The sequence below is a fragment of the Coenobita brevimanus genome, chromosome 6 (genome assembly GCF_032717465.1).
Source record: "Coenobita brevimanus isolate Jiangsu-jjx chromosome 6, ASM3271746v2, whole genome shotgun sequence".
NCBI lineage: Eukaryota > Metazoa > Arthropoda > Malacostraca > Decapoda > Coenobitidae > Coenobita > Coenobita brevimanus.
In genome coordinates, this window is record NC_136959.1 from 52,540,743 (window position 1) to 52,565,533 (window position 24,791).

Below are 24,791 nucleotides of genomic sequence, written 5' to 3' on the forward strand. Positions count from 1 at the left end.
CCACAATTTTCATATCTCTACTATACTGTATGCTGATGAAACACCTGCTCCCCACCTCATTCTCGAAATGATCGGATCTTGAATTTGGCTCTCTATTGTATTTTGTTTTTCTCTTGGAGGGAACTGTTATTGCGGGCTCATGGCCTTTGGTTCTTCCTCGCATTAAAAAAAAAAAAAAAAAAAAAAAAAAAAAAAAAAAAATTGTTTGTGACATGTGCTATAGTGTAATGCTGTATGGTAGTGAGACCTGGACAGTAAAGGAAGAGGATATTCACAGGTTGAAATGTACAGAAATGACAAAGATTAGATGGATGTGTAATGCATCCTTGACTGTAAGGCCTGGGGGAAGGGGGGGCCCTAGGAATATGATTGAAGAGTTGAGAGGAAGGATGGGACTGGAATGTATTGGAACTCCGATGTGGAGGGATAGACTGAGATGGTCTGGACATGTTGAGAGGATGGAGGATGACAATTGTGTATGGAAGATGTGAAGTGAGAATGCTGGGAGTAAGGTTGTGAAAGGCAGACCAGAAAAGACCTGGGACGAGGTCACAGAGTGTGATCTCATGGATGAGGCACTGAATAGGGAGGTTGCAAGGGGTCAAGCAATATGGGGAGTCGCCATTAGGTGACCAAGGCTGACACATGCAAGCAGGTTGCAGCCTTTATAAACAATGCAAATGATGCGATCCTCAGTCTCCCCTTCCCCCTCTCACTCACACACTCTCATAGCCAGCCTCTCATTCTCCCTTCTCTCCATATGGCCCAATAATCTCAAGGTACTTATAATATTTTCCAGCACATCCACAGTAACACCACAACACTCCTGCACTTCTTCACTGTCTGTTTCTAGGTGTAACTTAACATACACCTGTCAAATAACTCATTTCCACTACTCTCACTCTTGATATGTGTCCTTTAACCCCTTAACCGCAGGGCGTCACTTTCGTGACACTTGGGAGCAAGGGATCATACCGCAGGGCGTTGCTTTTGTGATTCTGTGTTATTTTGAATTCACCCGGGCTTCCAAGTGGTGGCTTGTATCATCTATCAGTACTCCCAATGTCCAACACTAGTCAGCACTCCTAATCTCATCTGTACTCCCATCCATTGTTGACAATTTAGCCATTTCTCCCCGTTCTTGACTCCCCTCCCTAACCCCCCTCCATTACACTATCCTCTTGCCTGCCCGGCCGTGCTACGCTAAGTAAATCTTCCCTGGAATTTTTCACTGATTTCATCCATTGAAATAAGCCCTATGCCCTATTCTTATACCAAATAATATATACAAGAAAGAAATAAGGTAAGTGAGAGTGCCATACACCTGAAATTGGCTAATTATCACCTGACAACACCTCACGTGCACTCGTTAGCTAATTTTCGCTGTTTATTTCCCCTTGAAATATGCCGTATAATCTATTTTTGTAATAAATACACATATAAGGAGGGAAGGGAGAAGCCTAAGTGATATTTACATTCACCTGGAACTACCTAATTTATAATGTATTGTCTAGATTTCCTGCCAATCATTTCACTGCAATATATTAGCTCTGTCAAGAGCCTAACATTGGCAGTAATGCATTTCCCTAGGTAAGCCACCACCCCGGCCCACCCTTATCAGTTCACTCTCATCTTCCAATGTGGAAGTACGTCTGTTTGCTCTTGCTGACTTCAGGGACTTTTCACCCCCATGCAAAGGGCCCTGTGACCTTTACCCCCCACTAAACCTCATGTGGAAAGAGGTAAAGGGCTGACAATTGATAAAAGAGTGACTACGATCTTTCTATTGAGTAAAACAGTGCAAGTGGAATTGTAAATAATGTGTAAACAGCAAGTGAATGTAATGAATGTAAATATACGTGAAGAGTGGAAAATAGTTTTATAAGATACTTCAAGTGACAGTGCATAACACAGTGTAAATAAAATAGAAATGTAAATAACGTAAATAAAATAGAGAACGTAAACAGGAATGTAAATGAGTAGTATCATAAGAATACGAGTATATACCCTAGGAGTAATGAAAGTGAAAGTTTCACTCTAGCATGTGTGAATACTATGAGTTATGAGAGTGAAGGTGAAAGTGACATTCACTCTCAATGCTAGTATACAGGATGAGAAAGTGAATGCTACGTATTTTACTGAAAGAAACTGAATCCCTACAGTGACAATAAACTAATACTACTGAAGGAAACTTATGGATAAAGACTGTAGAGATATATAAGTGTTATATAGTAATAGAAATATAAAGTGTGAGGGGTTTTATGAATAATAAATGACAGAATACCAACAGCGAACTAGCGCAAGTGGGAAGGTCATACACGCTCGTAATTTTCATTGCTTTCACAGTGGTTTTTATTTGGAGTATGGATCCCAAACTACTTGATAATCATAGAGTAGAGTTTATAGTGTTAATATCTGGCTGTGGTACTCATATTATGGGTTGTCGGGAAGTATAAAGTGGAGACTTCGTTACCCAACTTCAGTGGTCTCCACAAGTCCTACGGTAATCGACGAAGGCTCAACAAACATCCCAGGAGAAAGCTGAAGGTATGTGCCATAGGCATATGTAATTTTAATATTCTAGGACTAATAACTGATTTTTGGCAAATATTTTTTGAGAGTCTGTTGGAGCCCGAATAACCCCGCTGGAGACGCAAAACATTGGGAAACATGCCCGCGGTGTAAGGGTTAAACAAGATCCAATCTCCACTTTCATATGTTTGAGTGGGGATCACCATATTGTCAAGCAAAAACCTTTTTTACTTCATGCTCACTTATTCCTATCACTGCTGTCAGCGAACCACCAACCTCTCTTCTCCGCAGTATTCTTTCATGCACTTTATCCTCTAAATTTTCATTCTTTCTCGGCACACTACTAATATATTAAGGCATTCACATTCTTCAATTCATTCACTGACATTTCTGTCTCACTATAACCTCCATGACTTATTTCTCCTCAGAGACCATAACCTTATTCTTGCTATATTCACTTTTAGATTACATTTCATACAAACACAGGCCATATGCAATACAGAAAGAAAGAAAGGAGGAGGAGGAGGATTACATAGGAAAGCAAACAGCAACAGACCTTACGGTCCTTTCGAGGCTGCTTGTTACAGAGAAAACTATGACTACAAGATCTAACTCTACATGCTGAAGGATAAGGATAGTAAAGCAAGAAGGCTCCCCCCACAACCAAACCCTCCAGAAAAAAGTGAGAAAAAAACACCATGCAGCATGGAAAAACTGACATGGAAATTTCATATGAAAAACTGGAAAGGAAAAGTCACATTCTATAATACTTTGTCTATAAGCTACCTGACTGAGTAACCTGAAAGGGAAAGTAATCAAATCAACTAATAGTTACGGCATGACATTATAAATCGGTACATTGAGTTTATGGGAAGTCTGTGGACATAACGTGGAAACTACACACTGCACAGTGTGGATGTTTACGGGTGGTGCGGCAGCCTTGCCTGGAGCTTTTGAGGTAGGCAGCAGTCAATCAGGCCCTAGCTCCGTTCACTCCACTGAGACAAGGAACTCTCCTATGTGGGACAAGTACACAAGTTTCCTCCTGAAGCAGTGACCCCTGGTACATTAAAAAAATACCGATGGTGGTCACTTGACTAACAGGGACTCTCAGTGATCCACAGCCCATCACAGATCAAAAGTGAGAGTAGTGACCATTAACTCAGGGTTATCTGTGCAGATCCTAATCTGTGCTTATATTGCTTTCTTTGCATTGGGGAGATTGAAATATATACAACGGGTGTCTTAGATAAAAGGGGGGCTGCACAGTGTGGATGTGCAATGCACAGAGTGGATGTTTAGGGGCGGTGCGGCAGCCTTGCCTGGCACTTTTTAGGTAGGCAGCAGTCAATCAGGCCCTAGCTCCGTTCACTCCACTAAGACCAGGAACTCTCCCATGTGGGACAAGTACACAAGTTTCCTCCTGAAGCAGTGACCCCTGGTACATTAAAAAAATACCGATGGTGGTCACTTGACTAACAGGGACTCTCAGTGATCCACAGCCCATCACAGATCAAAAGTCAGAGTAGTGACCATTAACTCAGGGTTATCTGTGCAGATCCTAATCTGTGCTTATATTGCTTTCTTTGCACTGGGGAGATTGAAATATATACGACGGGTGTCTTAGATAAAAGGGGGGCTGCACAGTGTGGATGTGCAATGCACAGAGAGGATTTTTAGGGGTGGTGCGGCAGCCTTGCCTGGTGCTTTTTAGGTAGGCAGCAGTCAATCAGGCCCTAGCTCTGTTCACTCCACTGAGACCAGGAACTCTCCCATGTGGGACAAGTACACAAGTTTCCTCCTGATGCAGTGACCCCTGGTACATTCAAAAAATCCCGATGGTGGTCACTTGACTAACAGGGACCCTCAGTGATCCACAGCCCATCACAGGTCGAAAGTAACAGTAGTGACCGTTAACTCAGGGTTATCTGTGCAGATCCTAATCTGTGCTTATATTACATTATTTGCATCGAACAAATTGAAAAATGTATAATGACATGACGCGACACTATGTACGTGTATGTTGTTTCAAGGGTGTCTTGTAGACAAAAGGGGAATGAACTTACACATAGCTATAAAAGAAAGTTATTCCGACAGAAAAAGAGTCAGCTGAGGAGTCTCGCGCAAATACTTGTCTATTTGTTTTTGAATGTCTCAATTGAGATACTGTTCACGGCATCTGAGGGTAATCTGTTCCAGATATTTACAACTCTGTTAAAGAAGAAGTATTTTGCTTCATTGAGGAGGAGGAGGAGGAGGAGGAGGAGGATGTGAGGGCAAAGTAGCTAAGAGGCAACTGTCATGACCATCCTGTCAAGGGGTTTCCAAGAAGGTCCAAGGCATGAGAGACTAGGCACTTTTGTGAATTCCTCATTTGTGCATAAGCTGCAGACTGAAATTTGCACAAATGTTGAGCTCCAACTATGGTAAAATTGCAGACAACTTGTAAGCCTAAATCTGATGCTTAACTTTCTTGACGAATTTGTGTCACATTAAGGTTTTACTTTAAATACAATAATATGACTTCTGAGAATATCAGTGAATATAATAATACAACAGGGAACCACTGGTAAAAAAAAAACATGACACGCAAATAGCCAAAGAAAGTCTCGGTTATCTCTCCTACTGCACTGTCAATATACGGATGATAATAAGAATACAGTATTACAATATAAAGCAACAAGAAGTGAACATGCACTCTATCCACTCACCCTGATATTCATCAAGATGGGCTTGCTGTCTCGTACACTGAACGGATGACGAGCAGAGGAGCTTGAGGTAGAGGTGAAGGGTTTGTCTGGACTGTCTTCTCCCTCCTCCCCCTCCCCACCAGAACTAACAGATGGTTCACTCAAATCAACATCACTGTAGTTTCCACTTGCTACTAGCTGCTTGCAAAAATCTGGTGGCAAAAATGAAAGTATCATAAGAGGTAAGAAAAGTCAGCACAAAAATGTAATGTATATGGCCAGGAAGGGGATCATTAATCTCCTACGTACCATTTTGTCATATTCTTTCCTTTCAAATACCATTCATATATTTTTCTGCAATTTCATTTTCAGTATTTGCCTTGTGCAAAAACTATCAAACACATACACTACTTTTTGCAAATGATTCTTAACTTTCTGCCATCAAAAGAGCATCAGCAGCAGAGAAGCAAATTTACAACTTCCATTAAATGCCATGTAACTTTAGTGTGGTTCCTATACCATACCTCCCAACTTACCTTTAACTCCTTGAATACTCCATTTATATACAGCAGATATACTACAATTCATCATCCTTCAAGTCGGAAACCTCTACAACTCGAGAAGGCTCCAAAATATTCATTTAAAAAATCAAAATTCAAACATTCCCAAAAATGCGCACGTGAGAGGAAGAGAGTAGGCAAAAATTCCCCCAACTCGGTAAGATGCCAAGTTGTACAGTAATGTTTCAGTGATTAGTGTTTAGTTCCCCAGTAGTGTATAGTATAAGTGATAAATACATTACAGTAATGGCCTTTATAGTGTTAATTGTGCTTTACATAGTGTACAGTGTCAAGTACAGTACAGTAAAGTTGTGCCCAAAAATTATCTTGAGCCCCCCTAACACCTCCATAAACTACCAAAACTCCTCCTCCATGCCTGGAATATACCCTATAACTGCATGGAATCATGGTAAGGCAGCTTTTACTCTGTTGTAAAAACTTTTAATTTTTTTCCAATTTTTTCCATTTTTTCCATTTTTTTCCTTTTGTGTGTGTGTGTGTGTGTGTGTGCTGTGGGGGAACTTAACGTTCATCCCTACAACTCGGCAAATAGGCTAACTCAGCAAGGCTTGCACATGTATTATGCCGAGTTGTAGAGGTTTTACTGTAATATTACACTGAACAACCACAGGAACATAACACATACCTGTCCTACAAAAAACATTAAGATTAAAAGGAACATTAAGCTGCTTCTCAACTCCTATCACTCCAGTAAGGCCTGTGGACTCTTCCAAGATGTGGCAGCTGTGGCACTTTGGAGCTACTGACTGGGAGGCCCTCAGGCAGTACTCATTCCTTTCTCTTCTCCTGTGACTAAAAAAAAAAAAAAAAAAAAAACTTGGCTTAATTACGTTTGTTCTGTAGCTGTCCATAAAAAGGAGAGGGCCTACAAAAGATACTGGAGCCAACCCACCCCTGAACCTCATCTCTCTCATGTTTCTGCCTGGTATTGTGCTAAGTCTGTTCACTCTTGCTAAAAATAATTTCACTCATGCTAAATGCTCTGAACTCTCCAACTCAAATTCTTCCTGCTCCTCCTTTCTAACAACTTTACCCCATCATCCTTCCCTCTTCTCCACTCTAGTGGCTCTGTAACAGTTTCTTCTACTGATAAGCAGAACTCTTCACTCAGACTTCCTTTTCCATTTACACCTTAGACGATTCCAGTGCTGTTCTTCCATCACTTTCCCTACCTGACTTCCTCATGGCTGACAATAAAATTTCTTCACCTGATGTATTTTCTGCCATCACTGGCCTCAATACTAATGAGGCACATAGGCCTGATGGGGTGCCCCTCCTGTTGTTCTCAAGAAATGTGCTAACACCCTGCCTAGGTAAACTCTTTTGCCTTTGTCTGGCAACTTCTACCTTTCCTTCTTGTGGAAAGTTTGCTCTCACTCAGCCTATCCCAAATTAAGGTGACCATTCCCAGCCCTCTACCTATTGCCCAATTGCTTTAGCACTGTGTATTTCTAAAGTTTCTGAATCTATTCTTAACCAAAAAAATTTTAAAACACCTTTCCTATCACAACTTTCTTTCTGATCATCAATATGGGTTCCGCAAGGGACGTTCCATTGACAATCTTCTCACCTACCTTTCACACTCCTGGTCATCCTCCTTTTGGGATATTGGCAAAAGCTTTGCTGCTGCACATGACATCTCAATGGCTTTCAATCGAGTCTGGCAAAAATCTTTAATTCTGAAACTTCCCTCTCATGGTTCCTATCCTTCCATCTGTGCCTTCATCTCAAGCATCCTTTCTAGTCACTCTGTAGCTATTGTTGTAAACAGCCAACATTCTTCTCCTAGGGCTATCAATAGTGGTGCTCCTCAGGACTCTGCTCTATCACCTACTCTCTTCCTTCTATTCATCATTGACCCTTGAGGCTGTACATCTAACCTTGTTCATTCATACACTGATGACTCCACCCTTCACCCTTCCTTTCACTTCCTGCAGTGTTCATCTCAGTAATTACTTCAACAAACAGTGGATGAGGCTATGGCACACTTAATGTCTGACTTGTGTCTATCTCAGTAATTACTTCAACAAACAGTGGATAAGGCTATGGCGCACTTAATGTCTGACTTGGCTCACATCTCTGAGTGGGGTAAAAGTAATCTTGTTTTTAATGCACCATATATTCAGTTCAACCCATCAAAATCTTCTGCTGGAGTATCCTCTAATTTTTAATAATATCCAACTAAATCCTGCATCATCTTTAAACATACTAAATTTCATTCTCGCGGGATTTATCTTGGAAAGATCATATTACCTCTCTTTTAAAATCTGCTTCCAGGAGATTAGGTGTGTTAAGCCGACTCCATGCCTTCTTTGCCCCTGCATAGTTGTTGATAATGCACAGGTTTTACTCGCCCCTGTACAGTGTGCAACTCTCATGTGTGGGGAGGTTCCCCACATACAGATCAAAGGTGGAGTCAAAGGCACTTTGTCTCATTAACCCTCCTCCTCTTACCAGCTCCCTTAACCCCTGTTGCCTCTTTATCTCTTTTCTATCACTACTTCAATGGTCACTGCTCCTCTGAACTGTCTAATTGCATCCCTCCACCATTATGGCAGGTGTGTAGCACCCGTCTATCAAAAAATTCTCATCCCTTTTCTGTTCAAGTCTCTAATGCAAGAGTTATCCATTACTCCAAATCCTTCATGTATGCAGCAGGTCAACTCTGGAACTCTCTTCCTCAGTCTGTATTTCCTACTGCCTATGACCTCTAGTCTTTCAAACACAGTATGTCTGGACATCTCAAAATAAATGGATCCTGAATTTGGCTCTCTGTTATCTTGCAGGTCTCTGGCCTTTAGTTCCTTTTTCCTTGCATTAAAAAAAAAAAAAAAAAAAAAAAATCAAACAAGCACCACTACTCTTATAAAAGGATTCTGTTGCCCTCAATCAACACCTTCCATCATATATGCTTAAGAGATTCCATAAACCTTCCCAATCTAATCGTGCTCACAAATACTCAGCTCTAGCTGTCACCACTCATAAATTTTTAAAAGTACTGTATAGGAGTCTTTTCACACATTCCTTATTTTGCCTCGACTATGTTAGCATCCTTCAGTTTTCATCCCTTACATGTTTACATATTCATTCTTATATTTCTACATCTCTGTTCAAAACAATTTCCTATCTTCTGAGAAGTCCTACCCACCTCATTTATAGTGAGAAATGATAACAATGATAAAGATGACAAGAATGATGATGATAATACAGTAAAAACATTTTTAATCTTCCAATCCACTCATTCACACTTTCCAGCATTATTCCTTAAAACAGATCAATTCTCTTTCTCCATACTTTCTATGAAATTTACATACAGCTAATGTCCATTATCTGCCTCATTGCTACAAGGAGTTCCCTATCTATCTATCTATTGCCAGACGCCATAATCCCATAAGGGGTGGCCATTTGACCCACCATGGTAAATAAAATCTCTGATAGTAGCAAGAATATAAATACAATAGTAATCACCATGCTGAAGGCATTAAGGGCAGAATATAAATACAATAGTAATCACCATGCTGAAGGCATTAAGGGATCTGTTTGCAACCCCTCTGCCATAAAGATGTCTCCTACATTTAATAAAATTATGATACAGCATCAAGAAGAATGAAGTCAGCACTGTATTAAAGCAACTAGCACCAGCTGCCATTTATTTTCAATCTTTTCACAGCCATCTTCATTTCTGCCAATGACACATCCTCCGAAATTATATTCCACCTTTGTAAACCCATCAAACTCTATCCTCTTAGCCATCATGCTGTTCTCATCACTCCATTCCTCAGTTTCAAAATAATTTTTCAGTATGCCCCTATATCTGCTTCATTTCTTAGCATTCTTTCACGCTCATTCCACATTTTTCTACAATCACGGCACAATTTTCCATAAAGTTCCTAATTTAAATTTATTTCTTTTCCATTCTTCTTGCCTCTCCAGTGGTAAAATTAGCATGCTAACTACAGTAGCTATAATTTATTCATTTTACTCTGGCCATCTTGACCACTTCAATGACACTTTTTTTTTTTTTTTTTTTTTTTTTTTTCCCACTACAGCCAGGCAATTTTATCCACCTCAGAGAAAACCTTTAATAATGAAAGAGTAAATGGAGATGGCTTCACTACAGCCAGGCAATTTTACCCACCTCAGGGAAAATCTTTAATAACGAAAGAGTTAATGGAGATGGCTTCTAGCTTTCTGAACCCACTTGATCTTTTCAACATAAAATAAACTCCGGTGTTGCTGTTTGCTGATGATACAGTATTGTTGAGTGAAGATGAATGGGAGTTGCAAGGTTTGGTGAATGAATTTGGGACAGTGTGTAGGAGGAGGAAGCTGAAAGTTAATGTAAACAAAAGTAAATTATGGTGTCTGAGAGGAATGAAGTCACAGAGTGTGCAGTGAGGTTGGATGGTGAGGATATGGAGAATGTGAGTGCATTCAAGTACTTGGGTAGTGTGATGAGTAAGGATGGAACTTTGGAGGATGAAGTACGTGAAAGGGTACAGCAGGGAAGGAAGGTTGTTGGCACACTGAAGCAGGGAAGGAAGGTTGTTGGCACACTGAAAGCAGTGATGAGAAATAGGGAGGTGAGTATGGAAGTTAAGAAGTCACTGCATGATGGTATTGTGATCCCTACCCTGACGTATGGAAGCGAGGCATGGACCTTGCAAGAGGGGAACAAGTCAAGAGTGAGAGCAGTGGAAATGAGTTACTTGAGAGGAGCATGTGGAGTGACATGGAGGGACAGGTTGACGAATGAAGAAGTGAAGGAACGTTGTGGGGTAGATGTGGATGTGGTTGAAAAGATTAGGAGAAATACACTGAGGTGGTTTGGACATGTGGAGAGGATGGAGAATGAAAGACTGACTAAGAGGGTGTATGTAGGTGAGGTGGAGGGAGGGAGAGGGAGGGGTAGACCGAGGATGAGGTGGAGGGATGGAGTTGAGAGGTATATGAGGGAGGGGGGGGGTGAGTTGGGGGGAGGGGAGTCAAATGGTGGGTGACAGAGTGACTTGGAGGCGTTTTGTCTGTGGCCACCTGTCAGAATGATTCATGACTATAAGGGTTCAATATTGGATCTTTGTTCTAAAAGGGTATAATTTAGTTTCTCTGGTTTGTTTCATTAAAACTTGGGTTAGTTTTAGTTCTCTGGTAATGAGGCTGTTCGGAGCACGGAAGTAAATTATACTTTATTGTGGATCTTTCAAATGTAGTATGTTTATGTATACTTATTTTGTAATTTTCGGAGTGTGATTAATTATTATGAATTGTATGATACTGCTTCAATTTCTCCATGGTACGAATCAAGGGAAGTGAGGTAGTGAATGTGAGCTGGGGTGTGGGCAGTTGATCAGCAGCACTGGTATGGAAAAGATATAGCAGTTCTTCACGTGGTGTGCCCTCGACTCGCGACTTTCCTCCCCGCTGTGACACTTGTGAGCCTATGAAGGATGAGGATGGAAACTCCTCCATACTGAGGAAGCTCTAAACTCTGCCCACACTGCCCTCTTGATCTACAGCAGGTGTTAGCATAGAAACACCTGCGGACATGCTACCTGCTTCTCAGTCACCACCCTCTTGATGGTCTGTTCTCAGTAAGGTTGTTATGTCACCAGTAATGTGAAGCAATGTTCCTAAGGTTACTTCTCTTGTAGTTTACTTTCTTATGCTTAGGATTAAGTTAGGATTAAGTTATAATTTTGTGAATAAATTATATTCTCCAATTTACATTTTCCTAGCCCCAGTGTACAAATGAATGATGGGTCATTTCCAACTATGTGAGTAGTAGTAATAGTGCAACTCTGGAATCATGGTAGTCTTCTTTCACATATGAGACTGTTTCCGTAACTTGGCCATGACATTTGGCGCCCGAACAGGGACCCATTAATTCGTTGTGCACGTGGGTTGGCAGTATACAGGGAAGTTTATAATCTTTAGATTTTCACCATGAGTTCAGACACTATAAAGAGGTTAACTGAAGAGGGAAAACAAATGGGCTTAGAGGGCGACAAGCTTATGACCTGGGTAAGAGAAGAGAGAGTGATAGAGCAAAATCGGCAGAGAGAGGAGCGGGCTCAAGAGAGGAAGCTAAAGATTTTAGAATTAGAGGCACAGATTGAAGCTTCGAGGGCTGCTGCTGCTGCTAGTGCTGCTGCTGCTGGTCAGAACGTTCAAGTTGCAACCGTAATTAATCCCCCTAAGCTGCCAATTTTCGATGAGGCCAAAGATGATATAGATTCTTATGTGGCTCGCTTTGAGAGGGTAGCTCAAGCTGCAGGATGGGAGAGGTCGGTGTGGCCAGCTGCCTTAGCATCTCTACTAACGGGTCGAGCTCTCGAGATGTATCACCAGTTCACTGACGACATCATTGCAGATTTTGATGAGCTGAAGTCAGCACTTTTGAGAGGCTACGATGTGACAGCAGAGAGTTGTAGGAAACGGTTTCGCGACACAAAGTTTCGTGATGGCGAGTCTGCAGTGCAACTAGCTTGTCGAATCAAAAGGAATCTTGCTAAGTGGTTGGAAGCGGATGGATCCAGTCAGACCTTTGAGGATTTAGCAGATCTCTTTGCAAGGGAGCAATTTTTAAGGCAGTGTCCTCCAGCTCTAATGATGTTTTTAAAGGAGAAAGAAGTTAAGAGTTTGCAGGTTTGTGGGGAGGAGGCAGATCGTTGGATTGATGCCCATGGTCACCCTTCCCAGATTAACAAGAAGGTCAACAAACCCGTGGCTGAAGGGCAAGAGAAACCTTCAGAACGCTCTACAACACAGATCAAGACAAAGACCTCAGGGAGTGACAGTAAGTTTGGTAGTAAAGGATGTTGGGAGTGTGGTAAACTAGACCATAGAAAAGCTCAGTGTACTTTTAATAAATCAAAACAGACCAGTGCCGCTGCATCAGGAAAAGCATCTGTGAAAGCTAAAAGTAGGAGAGTTAGTGGTTCAGCTACCAAATTTAATGGGAATGGGCAAAGTTATAAGAACTTAATATTGAACAATGGCTTGGTAGAAGGGCAAGCTGTTACAGCAATGCTAGATAGTGGGTCAACTACTTGTGTTGTAGCAGAGAAGCTAGTTTCATTGAGACACTATACTGGGAGAACAGTTTCACTGAAATTGGTGAATGGGGCAGTGATAGTGTTGCCAGAGGTAGAAGTTGAAATTTCTACACCTTGGTTAATAGGGAAAGTTTATGCTGCTGTGTGTAAGACCCCAGTTTACGATTTAGTTGTTGGTGGTGTAACTGACAATCCATATTCCCTCACAAGTATACAGTCTACCAGTGATCAAAGCTTGGCTGAACAAGACAACGCAGAGGACCTGAACCTAACCAGGAACAGAGTCCCGAGTGGAAGATCTGACACTGAAGCAACGGACGAAGTAACCACAGAGTTGGAACGAACTTCGAGGAGTACTGCTGGTGGATCATCAGACGCTGGACTCGTTGCTGCAGTTACTAGAGCACAAAGTCGCAAGGACGGTAAAGTTAAACAACCCCTGAAGGTGAGCAATGTTGATACTTTCGTGTCTACATCAGAATTTGTGAAAAATCAAGAGGATGATGGAACTTTGAACTCTATAAGAAGTCATGTTCAAAGTAAGAAAGTGTTTCAGGCAAGAGGAAGAGTGTCAACCTTTATTCTTAAAGGAGGTAGATTATACAGAGAGATGACAGTCAGAGGAGTGACAAAACAACAGTTGATTGTGCCAAAGAACTATCGTAAGAAAGTGTTCAAATTAGGTCATGAGGGAAACATGAGTGGCCATATGGGGTACAAAAAGACTCTGGACAGGATTCAAGGAACTTTCTTTTGGCCAGGTATGGTGGCTGATGTCAGCCGCTGGTGTAGGTCATGTGATGTGTGTCAGAGAACCGTGGATAAAGGTAGCATAAAACCAGGAAAGCTTAGGTCTATGCCAGTAATAGACGAGCCATTTGCCAGGGTGGGTATAGACATAGTTGGGCCTATTACACCTAGGGCAGATAGTGGAGATAGGTATATACTCACTCTCGTAGACTTTGCTACTCGGTATCCAGAAGCAGTTGCCTTGCCTAATATAGAGACTACTACAGTGGCGGATGCGTTGATGGAGATCTATTCTAGAATTGGTATTCCAAAGGAGGTTTTGACTGACAGAGGGAGCCAATTTACTTCAGCAATGATGAGGGAAGTTGAACGGCTATTGTCAATAAAATCTCTTAAAACCACTCCATTTCATCCCATGTGTAATGGCTTAGTAGAAAGATTTAACGGTACACTTAAGAAAATGCTGAAACGAATGTGTGATGAGGCACCTAAGGATTGGCCAAGATACATAGCACCATTGCTCTTTGCATATAGAGAAGCACCCCAGTCGAGTACTAGATTCTCCCCTTTTGAGTTAGTTTATGGAAGAACAGTGAAGGGTCCTTTGGATGTACTAAGAGAGATTTGGGATGGATCGGTCAGCACACCCGAGACTGTTAGTACCTACAGCTATGTTCTAGATCTCGGTGAGAGATTGGAAAACACATGTAAGCTAGCAAGGGAAGAATTAGATAAGGCACAGGAGTTGGATAAGAGCTACTATAATCGTAGGGCTAGTGACAGAACTTTCAAGGTGGGTGATCAAGTTTTGCTGCTTTTACCAACTGACCATAATAAATTACTCATGAACTGGAGAGGTCCATATAAGATTGTAGAGTGTCCTTCTACTTTGAATTATGTAATAGATATAAAGGGGAAGAAGAAAAGATTTCATGTGAATATGCTGAAGAAATATGAAGTAGACTACGATCCAGATGATTGTGATGTAGCCGAATCAGATGTAATTGCTGCTACAGTTATTGAGTACTCTGATGAGGTTGAAAATCTTTTGCTACCTATACCAACCACTGAGAAGTCTTGGAAAGATGTAGAGTTGTCAGTAACTTTGTCTCCATTAGAGAGAGGTAAGATATGTGATTTGTTGAGTATGTACTCAGAGGTGTTCTCTAGTACACCAAAGCTAGCAAATGTTCCTCCCCATGAAATTGTTTTGACTGACAAAACCCCTGTTCGAAGTAAGCCTTATGCTATACCATATAGTTTGCAAGCTGAGGTAGAGAAAGAACTTAATGCAATGGAAGAAGCAGGGATAATTGAAAAATCTAATGCTCCATATAATAGTCCTGTAGTGGTTGTACGTAAAAAGGATAAAGGAGTGAGACTCTGTGGAGACTTTAGGAAATTAAATGGTGTAACTCTGTTTGATGCAGAGCCTATGTTTGACCAGGGGAATATCTTTTCAAAATTATCAGGGTCCCGATATTTTTCAAAACTAGATCTTTCTAAAGGATTCTGGCAGATTCCATTACAAGTGGATAGTAGGAAGTACACTGCATTTAGTACTCCCAAGGGTTTATATCAGTTCAAAGTCCTTCCTTTTGGCTTGTGCAATTCACCTGCAGTGTTTAACAGGACAATGAGGAGTGTGTTGGGAGGTATGTCTGGCATAGAAATATTTGTTGATGACATTTTGGTACATTCCTCGACTTTTCATGAGCATTTGAAATTGTTGGATCAGGTATTTTTCAGACTTAAGGAAGCAGGCTTAGTAGTAAATCCATCCAAATGTGTAGTGGGTCAAGCTGAAGTGGATTTCCTTGGTCATAGAATAGGAAATGGGATATGCCAGCCCCAGAAAGATAAGGTTGAGAAAATAGTTGAAGCTTCTGCCCCCAGCACTAAAAACAAGTTCATTCGTTCTTGGGACTAACAGGCTATTACAGAGCATTCATACCAAACTACTCTACAATTGCAGAACCATTAACCAATCTAACAAAGAAGAGCAGTCCAAATAAGGTAGTGTGGACAGATTTGGAGCAAAGAGCATTTGATACTCTAAAGAACAAAATGACTAATAAGCCTATTCTCCATTTGCCAGATTTATCTAAAGACTTTGTTGTAAGAACAGACGCGTCAGGTGTGGGTATTGGTGCTGTGCTGATGCAGTCCCATGGAAATGAACTGTGGCCTATATCCTACCATAGCAGGAAGCTGGGACAAGCGGAGAGGAACTACAGTGTTGTTGAAAGAGAGTTATTAGCAATCACTGAGGGTGTAAGAAAGTTTCGCCAGTTTTTGTATGGACGAAGGTTTGTTGTTCAGACAGATCATCTGCCTCTGCATTACCTCAAGACTGCTAAGAATTCCAATGCAAGGATTATGCGGTGGGCATTATACATGCAGCAATTTGAGTACAGTGCAGAATACATTAAAGGAGCTGAGAATGTAGGGGCAGATTATCTTAGTCGTTTGGATGAAGGATATAACACATGCTGTTCAAGTTTGGGAATACGTTCAGATTCTGTGACAGATGTTGGCTCAGGTTGTTTGGGTTTGCATGCACTTGGTATTGATGAAGATGTAATTCTGGAGAAGTATAATGTTAAAATTAACTGGAATTTAGCTGGCCATGATGTGTGATATAATTTTCTAGAACGTAATATTAGTTGTTAGAACTTGGGTACAAGTTCTTTTGTTCAGGGGGTAATGTCAGAATGATTCATGACTATAAGGGTTCAATATTGGATCTTTGTTCTAAAAGGGTATAATTTAGTTTCTCTGGTTTGTTTCATTAAAACTTGGGTTAGTTTTAGTTCTCTGGTAATGAGGCTGTTCGGAGCACGGAAGTAAATTATACTTTATTGTGGATCTTTCAAATGTAGTATGTTTATGTATACTTATTTTGTAATTTTCGGAGTGTGATTAATTATTATGAATTGTATGATACTGCTTCAATTTCTCCATGGTACGAATCAAGGGAAGTGAGGTAGTGAATGTGAGCTGGGGTGTGGGCAGTTGATCAGCAGCACTGGTATGGAAAAGATATAGCAGTTCTTCACGTGGTGTGCCCTCGACTCATGACTTTCCTCCCCGCTGTGACACTTGTGAGCCTATGAAGGATGAGGATGGAAACTCCTCCATACTGAGGAAGCTCTAAACTCTGCCCACACTGCCCTCTTGATCTACAGCAGGTGTTAGCATAGAAACACCTGCGGACATGCTACCTGCTTCTCAGTCACCACCCTCTTGATGGTCTGTTCTCAGTAAGGTTGTTATGTCACCAGTAATGTGAAGCAATGTTCCTAAGGTTACTTCTCTTGTAGTTTACTTTCTTATGCTTAGGATTAAGTTAGGATTAAGTTATAATTTTGTGAATAAATTATATTCTCCAATTTACATTTTCCTAGCCCCAGTGTACAAATGAATGATGGGTCATTTCCAACTATGTGAGTAGTAGTAATAGTGCAACTCTGGAATCATGGTAGTCTTCTTTCACATATGAGACTGTTTCCGTAACTTGGCCATGACACCACCCTTTGCGGGATTAGAGCGTCGGGCTATAGAGAGATAGATAGATAGATCTAAGGTAGTCTGAACAACATCAGTACATCACTGGACAGAAGGGATTAAATCAATACTGATCTGCAACTATTCACTCTACCTCTTCCTTTACCCAGCTACCTATTTTGCTTTGAATTTTCACCACACAGAAGAGTACTGCATACCGTATAATTCAGGCCCAATCACTATTATCCCTCCAGGTTTCCTTACACCACCTCATACCATCCTCTTTTTACTAAAAGCTGTCACATGATTAAAATGTCTAGCACTTTTACCTTGCAACTTTATGGTAACACTCTCATCAGAACTTTTACAGAAATGCTGTCACTATCTTGGTGACATTTTCTGGGCAACTTTTAAAGATACAAAACGGTAGGCGACAATGGCCAGCTCTATGCAGACCAAGCTTTGGCCCACCCGAGGTACAAATTATGGGTTGCACTGCCAGCAACCGGAAGTGAGTTTCAGCACTAAATCATTTCTATATGGAGGTACTCAAGTGCAACAATCGACCCAAGAATCGTGGCCCTGGTCTAATAATCTTTGGAACCTTAGCATTTTCCGTGAGCAAGGTCGTAATCTTAGCACTTGTCATATTTTCTGCACTTGATGATCTTTGACCCCTGACCTGGCAGATATAGGTCATGCATGTATGAAGCACACTTGTAGTACTCATTAATGTCTACAAGCATGAAAAGTTTCATTCAATTCCATCCACCCACTGTGGTGCTAGGGAACTTGAAATTAGTGTAATGGCCTACCAGAGGTACAACTTCTAGGTGGCGATGCCAGCGACTGGAAGTGAGTTTCGACATTAAATGTCACTTTTGTATGCAGGTACTCCAGTGCAATATTCCATCCAAGAATCATGGCCCTGGATTAATAAACTTCGGAGCCTTAGCTTTTCATGCGAGCATTGTCATGATTTTAGCTATTTTCACTGTTTTCGTACATGATGACCTCTGACCTTGTGCTGAGATTGATACGATTCACCAAACCGATATATCGCCGACAGCTGCATTTTGTCTATACCGAACCGATACCGATGTGTACTGCTGATATCAGGATATCAGATACAGATGGATGAAACATTAAAACTACTTTTACTGAAGACTTTGTTCATTGTTTTGCCTGATTCTGTGTGAATGAATGCTGTTACCTTGGCACTGTTTACAGCTTAATAAAGTCTTACTGAAAACAATTAAAGGTTCAGGATAATAAATGGGTGAATGGGAAAGGAGAAAGGGAAAAGAAAGAAAAGAACTGAAGTCCGAAAGCTGCAAGTTGTGTGAGGTATACTGTGTGGTGTGTAAGTGTGGTAGCCATGTGGGTTGATGTACGTAAAAACTGTACACACATCTGCATCCATTAGTTGTCATATTCATTGTTTCATTTTTATTTTCATTTCTGAAGACTCCAACATGCTTGTATGCATCAGCCTTGGTCACCTAATGGTGTCTCTTCATGCTGCTCAATCTCTGGTAGCTTAATTTTTTTAATCCCTTAACCCTGAGGTCACACTTAATGACCTCGTCCCAGGTCTTTTTCAGTCTACCTCTCACTACCCTACCCCCAACATTAACACTTCCCACTTTCTGCACCCAATTATCATCCCCCATCCTCTCCACATGCCCAAACCATCTCAATGTACATCTCCTCATCACAACACCAATACACTCCAGTCCCATCCTACCTCTCAACTCTTCCATCATAAATCTAGCCTCCCTAGGCCTTGCAATCAAGGCCACACTGTACATCCACCTAATCACTGCCATTTCCGCACATTTAAGCTTGCAAATATCCTCTTCCTTTACTGCCCAGGTCTCACTACCATACAGGATTACACTCCTAACACATGCTGCATACAAAGATCCTATAGCACGGAGGGAGAGCCCTCTCAATGTCAACAGAGGCAACAGCTCCCTGAACTTCTTTCAACCACTCCTCACTCTAGTCACAAAGTTAGCTCCTGCCCCACCTCCAGCACATAACATGTCTCCCATATCAAAGAAACTCTCCCACACACTTAAGAGACTCACTAGCATGTTCAATCCTTTCACGCCTGGCAATATCCACATGCTCTCCCCGACACACCGCACACATGAAATCAGCATTATCTCACAGTCTAATACCACTACATCTCTTATGAACCCACTTATCACAAACACTGCACAAGATGAAATTCAACTGTAATATTTAAGTCACTCTTGTCACTGCAGTCTATTAAAAAAAAAAAAAAAAAAAAATACCACACATAATATGAAAGAAAGCAGAAGATGGGGGTAATGAGGGGACAGTACCTCTGACATGAGGAGATGAACGACATTTGGCAATTTCATGTGTAAGCAGCAGCTACAGTCATACAGGCATAGTCCCAACTTGCCTTAATGGTCTGTCATGAATTCACCAGATTGTGTATTTATGCAAATTCGTGACACTGTACTTTGGTGGCAAGCCATGAACTCTAGTGGAAGACCCACTATGTATCACTCAGTTTAACCATCCTAGTAGGCACTTTGATCGGGATGATTTTTCAGAATATTCGTCACTGCTCCAAAAGTGACTGTTCTTATGCACGACATTAGTGCTTCACCGAGTAATTTTATTACATGTGTGTATCGTTCGCCCTGCCTCTGCTAACCATTGAAGTTAGGCCACGCCCACGTACAGTGAACATGTCCATTTCTCACGCCTCTGTGCCCAGGGGTGAGAACATTGTTTCAGTTGGAGAGGGACCTTTGTTAAGGATAGACGTGTGCTGCGGCAAGGATTCCCGGGGATTCGACAACTCCCGAACTAAGGGCCTTAGCTCGGCGACGCCATTCCCCTCCACTCACTATAGTTAGTAGTTAGTACGAACGGACAAGGGTGAGATGGACAGTGTGCGTCTCGAGCTATGGGCCTTTCTGAGGATTCCCAGAGATCACCCATCTCTCCGTCGGCAGCCCAGGAAGCGTGGTCATAGCTGCGGAGGAGCAGACAGGAAGATCGTCTCGCAGTGTCTTAAAGACGACTCCAGTCTACAGCCCCGTAACGCCACATCTCCTATTAACAGTATCTTTTTTCTGTTCTCTAAGCTTAAGATATTAGCTAGCGTCATTGACTGACTGAGTGAATTTACTTTGCTTTGAGATTTCTGTAATGTAATTTTTTCTTTCTTGTAATTAATAAATTTACAGTTCTCTTTAAGCTCAATTACATGTAACATCCTTGTTTGATTTCTCCACATTGAGATTACTTTAGTTTGCTACTCCCACTTAGCACAAACTCCTTATATTAATCACGACTGGTAGTTGAGCCAGTTCTTTCGTATTTGTTCATCATAAATCTGCTTGCGCCAACTAGGAGTTAACAGCGGCAAAAACCTGTCCATTATTGTCAGGGGTAGAGTCACTTTCTCACGAGCCCAACAGTACTAATGATACAGCATTCGTGAGTGGATAGTCTCTGCTGTGTACTGTTGAGAAAGTTCATGAAATTCTTGTCTTTAGAAAATCGGTGAAGTAAGTCAGCATAAAGTAAAATTTACTACTTTACTCATAAGTATAGTCCTCGTCAGTGGCGATCTATTGGCCATATATATATATAGTCATAACCATTAACTTGGTTATTTACCGTATTTCGCGGCATGTAAGACGCAGCATTGTGAAAGACGCACCCTAATTCTGGCAGGGCAGTTCTGTGAAAAAAAAGTTTGCCCCAACCAAGACTGCAGTAAGGTTTCTTGATAAGAGCCATTACCACACAGATACACATTCACCTTTCAGAATCTATTCATTACTGATCATCAGCCTTTGGTTTCTTTTTTTATATACAAAGAATGGTACAGGAAAAGAAAACAATGCCCCTTCTTGACAAAACGTGACTGATATGAGCCACTATCACTTAGATACACACTCACCTTTCAGAATCTATTCAGTACTGCTCATCATCCTTTAGTTTCTTCTTTTAAGTACAAAGAATGATACAGGAAAAGAGAAAACAAAACCCCATCTTAACAAAACGTGACCAAACCACGAGGTCATCTCAACTTTGTTGATAAAAATGTATCAGTAAACTGATCTAAACACTGTTTTTAATATTTTATGAATTTAAAACCACAAATGAAGTCAATAAACTCTATTCTTTCATTCACTGACGAAAACATAAAATACAATGAATGTTCACATCAGTTCATTTATCCTAAAAGAACCCCGTCATATTCCACACCTGTTACGGAATTTCCTCACATTGCCTTGACTCAAGCACAATATCAGACGACTACCATCATTAATCATGCACTCTAACTAACCTGTAATTACCTCCACAAATAATATAAAAAAGGTAGCACTTGTAAATACACAAATTACAATGTTTTACAACCAAAGTTCAATATAGCAAGGCTGCTTGGGAACAGGATAGACAGCTGTTTTTACTCTCTTCTCTCAGTATCACTCCTTCACTGTCAGCTATGTTTGCCTTGCAGCATCAACAATTAAAAATGTATGCTTCACTGATCATAATTTACTATAAACATTCATTTCAAAACATACTATGGTGAAAACATCCATTGTTACACCTTAGTAACACTGCTGCCTCCCAGTCGCTAGACAGCAGTCTCTACCCCTTCCTCTCAGTATCACTTCCTCACTGTCAGCGATGTTTCCCTTGCAGCATCAACAGTTAAAAATACGTTCTTCACTGATCACAATTTACTAAAAACAGACATTCATCTCAAAACATGTCGAGAATGGTGAAACTATCTCTTAGCGACACTGCTGCATCCCAAGCGCTAGACAACTGGCTCAACCCTCTTCTCCCAGTATCACTCCCTTACTGTCAGCTGTTTTCCTTGCAGCATCAACAATTAAAAATGCATATTTCTCTTACCAGAATTTGCTAAAAACAGACATCCATCTCAAAACATTGAAAACATCCATTTTTGGTCTTAACACTGCTGCCTCCTAGTCGCTATGGTACACACACACACACACACACACACGTACACATGTACACACCACATGCAACATTCGCTCACCTCTGAAACATTTACATCAGTCCGTTTTGGTGTACCCAGTGGCTTTATTATATGCCAAAAACATCAAAATGTATTTGGTTGTTCAATATAAATATCATCACTTAAGGACACGAAACATCTCAAACAATTTATTCATCCAAACATCGTCAGTGCAAGACTAAAGGTGTACAGCACCATTGATCCTAAATTTTCCATGGTTGCATCTGTCATGATCACCTAAAACCTATATACACTTCATATTACTGACATGGTGAAAATTTCACTCGTCTTCAAATCCTGAGAATTCATCACTACTTCCCCCGAGTCCTGAAGCATCAATGGAAGTCATCACCTTAGTCATCATCACTGTTTCACTGTCACTTTCATACAGTAAATGGTCCTCAGTACCATCCATTGAATTGCTTATACCACACTTCATACGATTTTAACTTGGCAATCGTTTTAACTGAGCACAGGCGATATTCAGACTTGGGGCATTTGATACAGCCCACATTAACCTCCTCAGTACATGTTTCCTGAACTGAATAAAATCATATGGCGAGCATGAATAAACTACCCTATAAAATACATTGCTGGGCTGAAGGGATTATAATAAGCGGATTATCCTGGTCGTTTCGGCCGTAACGTCCAAAATGGCAAACGATTTTACAACCTAACCTAACCTAACAAATTTGGACGTTACGGCCTAAATGATACCCATTGCCGATCATGAGAGCTTTGCTTAGGCAGCAGAGATGCAGAGAGTGAACGTTGTCAATCATACTGATCGCTTCGTCTGCTAAGAATACAGCAGAAATGGCGGAAGCTGATATGAATGCCCGTCAGGCACTGCTATTTCAGATATTGCATCAGTTATGCTACTCAGTGAATTTTATCCTATTTTCATAACAAAATACTGTAATTGGGTGTGCCCTGAGTTGCATAGACACTGCTAAAGTACTTCACTTAGTTGAAAAAGTGAAGCTGTAACTTCGTTAGCTTGCTAGAGTAGGGTGTACGCTAGACACTAAACTGCTAAGTTGCTAAACCGCTAAACCCCTTGACGGTATTGGCCAGTTGAGCTGAAAACAAGCCCGTGAATGCTTTGTGTTCTTGAACTTGCATGTTTTAATATCTGCTGCATATATACACTCACAAAATATCACAAAAGTAACTGACCTAATTAGGGTTACTGAATTTCCATACGTGACGAAAGTCTGTTTTGATGACTTTGCAGTTTCACTAGCCAGCATCTCTCCAGCATGATTGCTTTGCTAGTTAGTGAATGGATGGCAAGCAAAGTGGTCATGATTGCCTTTCAGAAGGTTAGCAGACAGTTCACCAGTGAGCACGTTAGCTTGCTAGAGTAGGGTGTACGCTAGACTCTAAACTGCTAAGTTGCTAAACCGCTAAACTCCTTGACGGTATTGGCCAGTTGAGCTGAAAACAAACCGTGAATGCTTTGTGTTTTTGAACTTGCGTGTTTTAATATCTGCTGCATATATACACTCACAAAATGTCACAAAAGTAACTGACCTAATTAGGGTTACTGTATTTCCATACGTGACGAAAGTCTGTTTTGATGACTTTGCAGTTTCACTAGCCAGCATCTCTCCAGTATGATTGCTTTGCTCGTTAGTGAATGGATGGCAAGCAAAGTGGTCATGATTGCCTTTCAGAAGGTTAGCAGACAGTTCACCAGTGATCATGTACGTTAGCTTGCTGGAATAGTGTGGATGCTAAACTGTTAAATTGCTAAACCGCTAAATATCTTCACGATGTTAGCCAGTTGAGCTGTAAACAAACCCGCGAAAGTTTTATGTGTTTCTGATCTCAGGTGTTTCTTAAATCTGCTGCATATACACACTAGTGTATATTATTTTTAAAAATAAAATCAAGTCTGCATACTGTAGAAAACACCTGTGGTTGCTAAGCATTGAGATGATCATCTTTATAAGAGTTTCTTCTCAGTGAAGCCTAACTAACCTGCCTTAGTCTAACGTGCAGGACGCATGGGGATATTTTAAGGTAACTTTGAAACAAAAAAGTGCGTCTTATATGCCGCGAAATACGGTACTTAATTTCTAAAACCCCCCGTGACATGGTCCTACAATCGACTCACTCTAGACGAAGAAACAAATTCCTTTGGGGGCATGGCAGCTCAGTGACAGAGAACCTGACTTGAAACAAAAGTTGTGAGTTCGCACCACGCCCGGGTAAGCTTCCTTTGTGGGAGGAGTAGCGCTCTCCTGTCACCTAGTTGGTTGTAGCAGCCATGGTTCAGGGGTTAGAGCGCTCTGACCGAAGGGTTGGAGGTTCAAGTTCACCCGAGGGTCATTGGTATACATCAGGAAGGGCATCCTGTCATAAAGCGCTACATGCTCCAAAACCAAAGTCCTCTACCCAGGGGCAACGCCTTAACCCTCATTGAAGAAAGGGGACACAGGAGTAAAAAAATAGTTTAAAAATTAATAAATACAGGCAAACCCCGAATTATGATACCCCTAGATGTGATACCCCAGAATAGTGATGGGGGTAGAAATACCATCCTACCCAGCCTATTGTAGGCCTACCCCCGGTTTTGCGATGGGTTTCTATTCTATCTATCTACCTATAGCCCGACCCC

The 24,791-nt window shown here is 41.1% G+C and overlaps 1 protein-coding gene across 1 annotated transcript in view; it reads right to left on the minus strand.

The window, feature by feature from the left end:
• LOC145399699 (uncharacterized) overlaps positions 1-24,791 on the minus strand; it is a 360,302-nt gene that overhangs the window by 214,850 nt on the left and 120,661 nt on the right. The window contains exon 9 of the mRNA XM_080272249.1: positions 5,244-5,434. Coding sequence (XP_080128375.1) covers positions 5,244-5,434 — 191 coding nt within the window. The remainder of the gene's footprint in view (positions 1-5,243; positions 5,435-24,791) is intronic.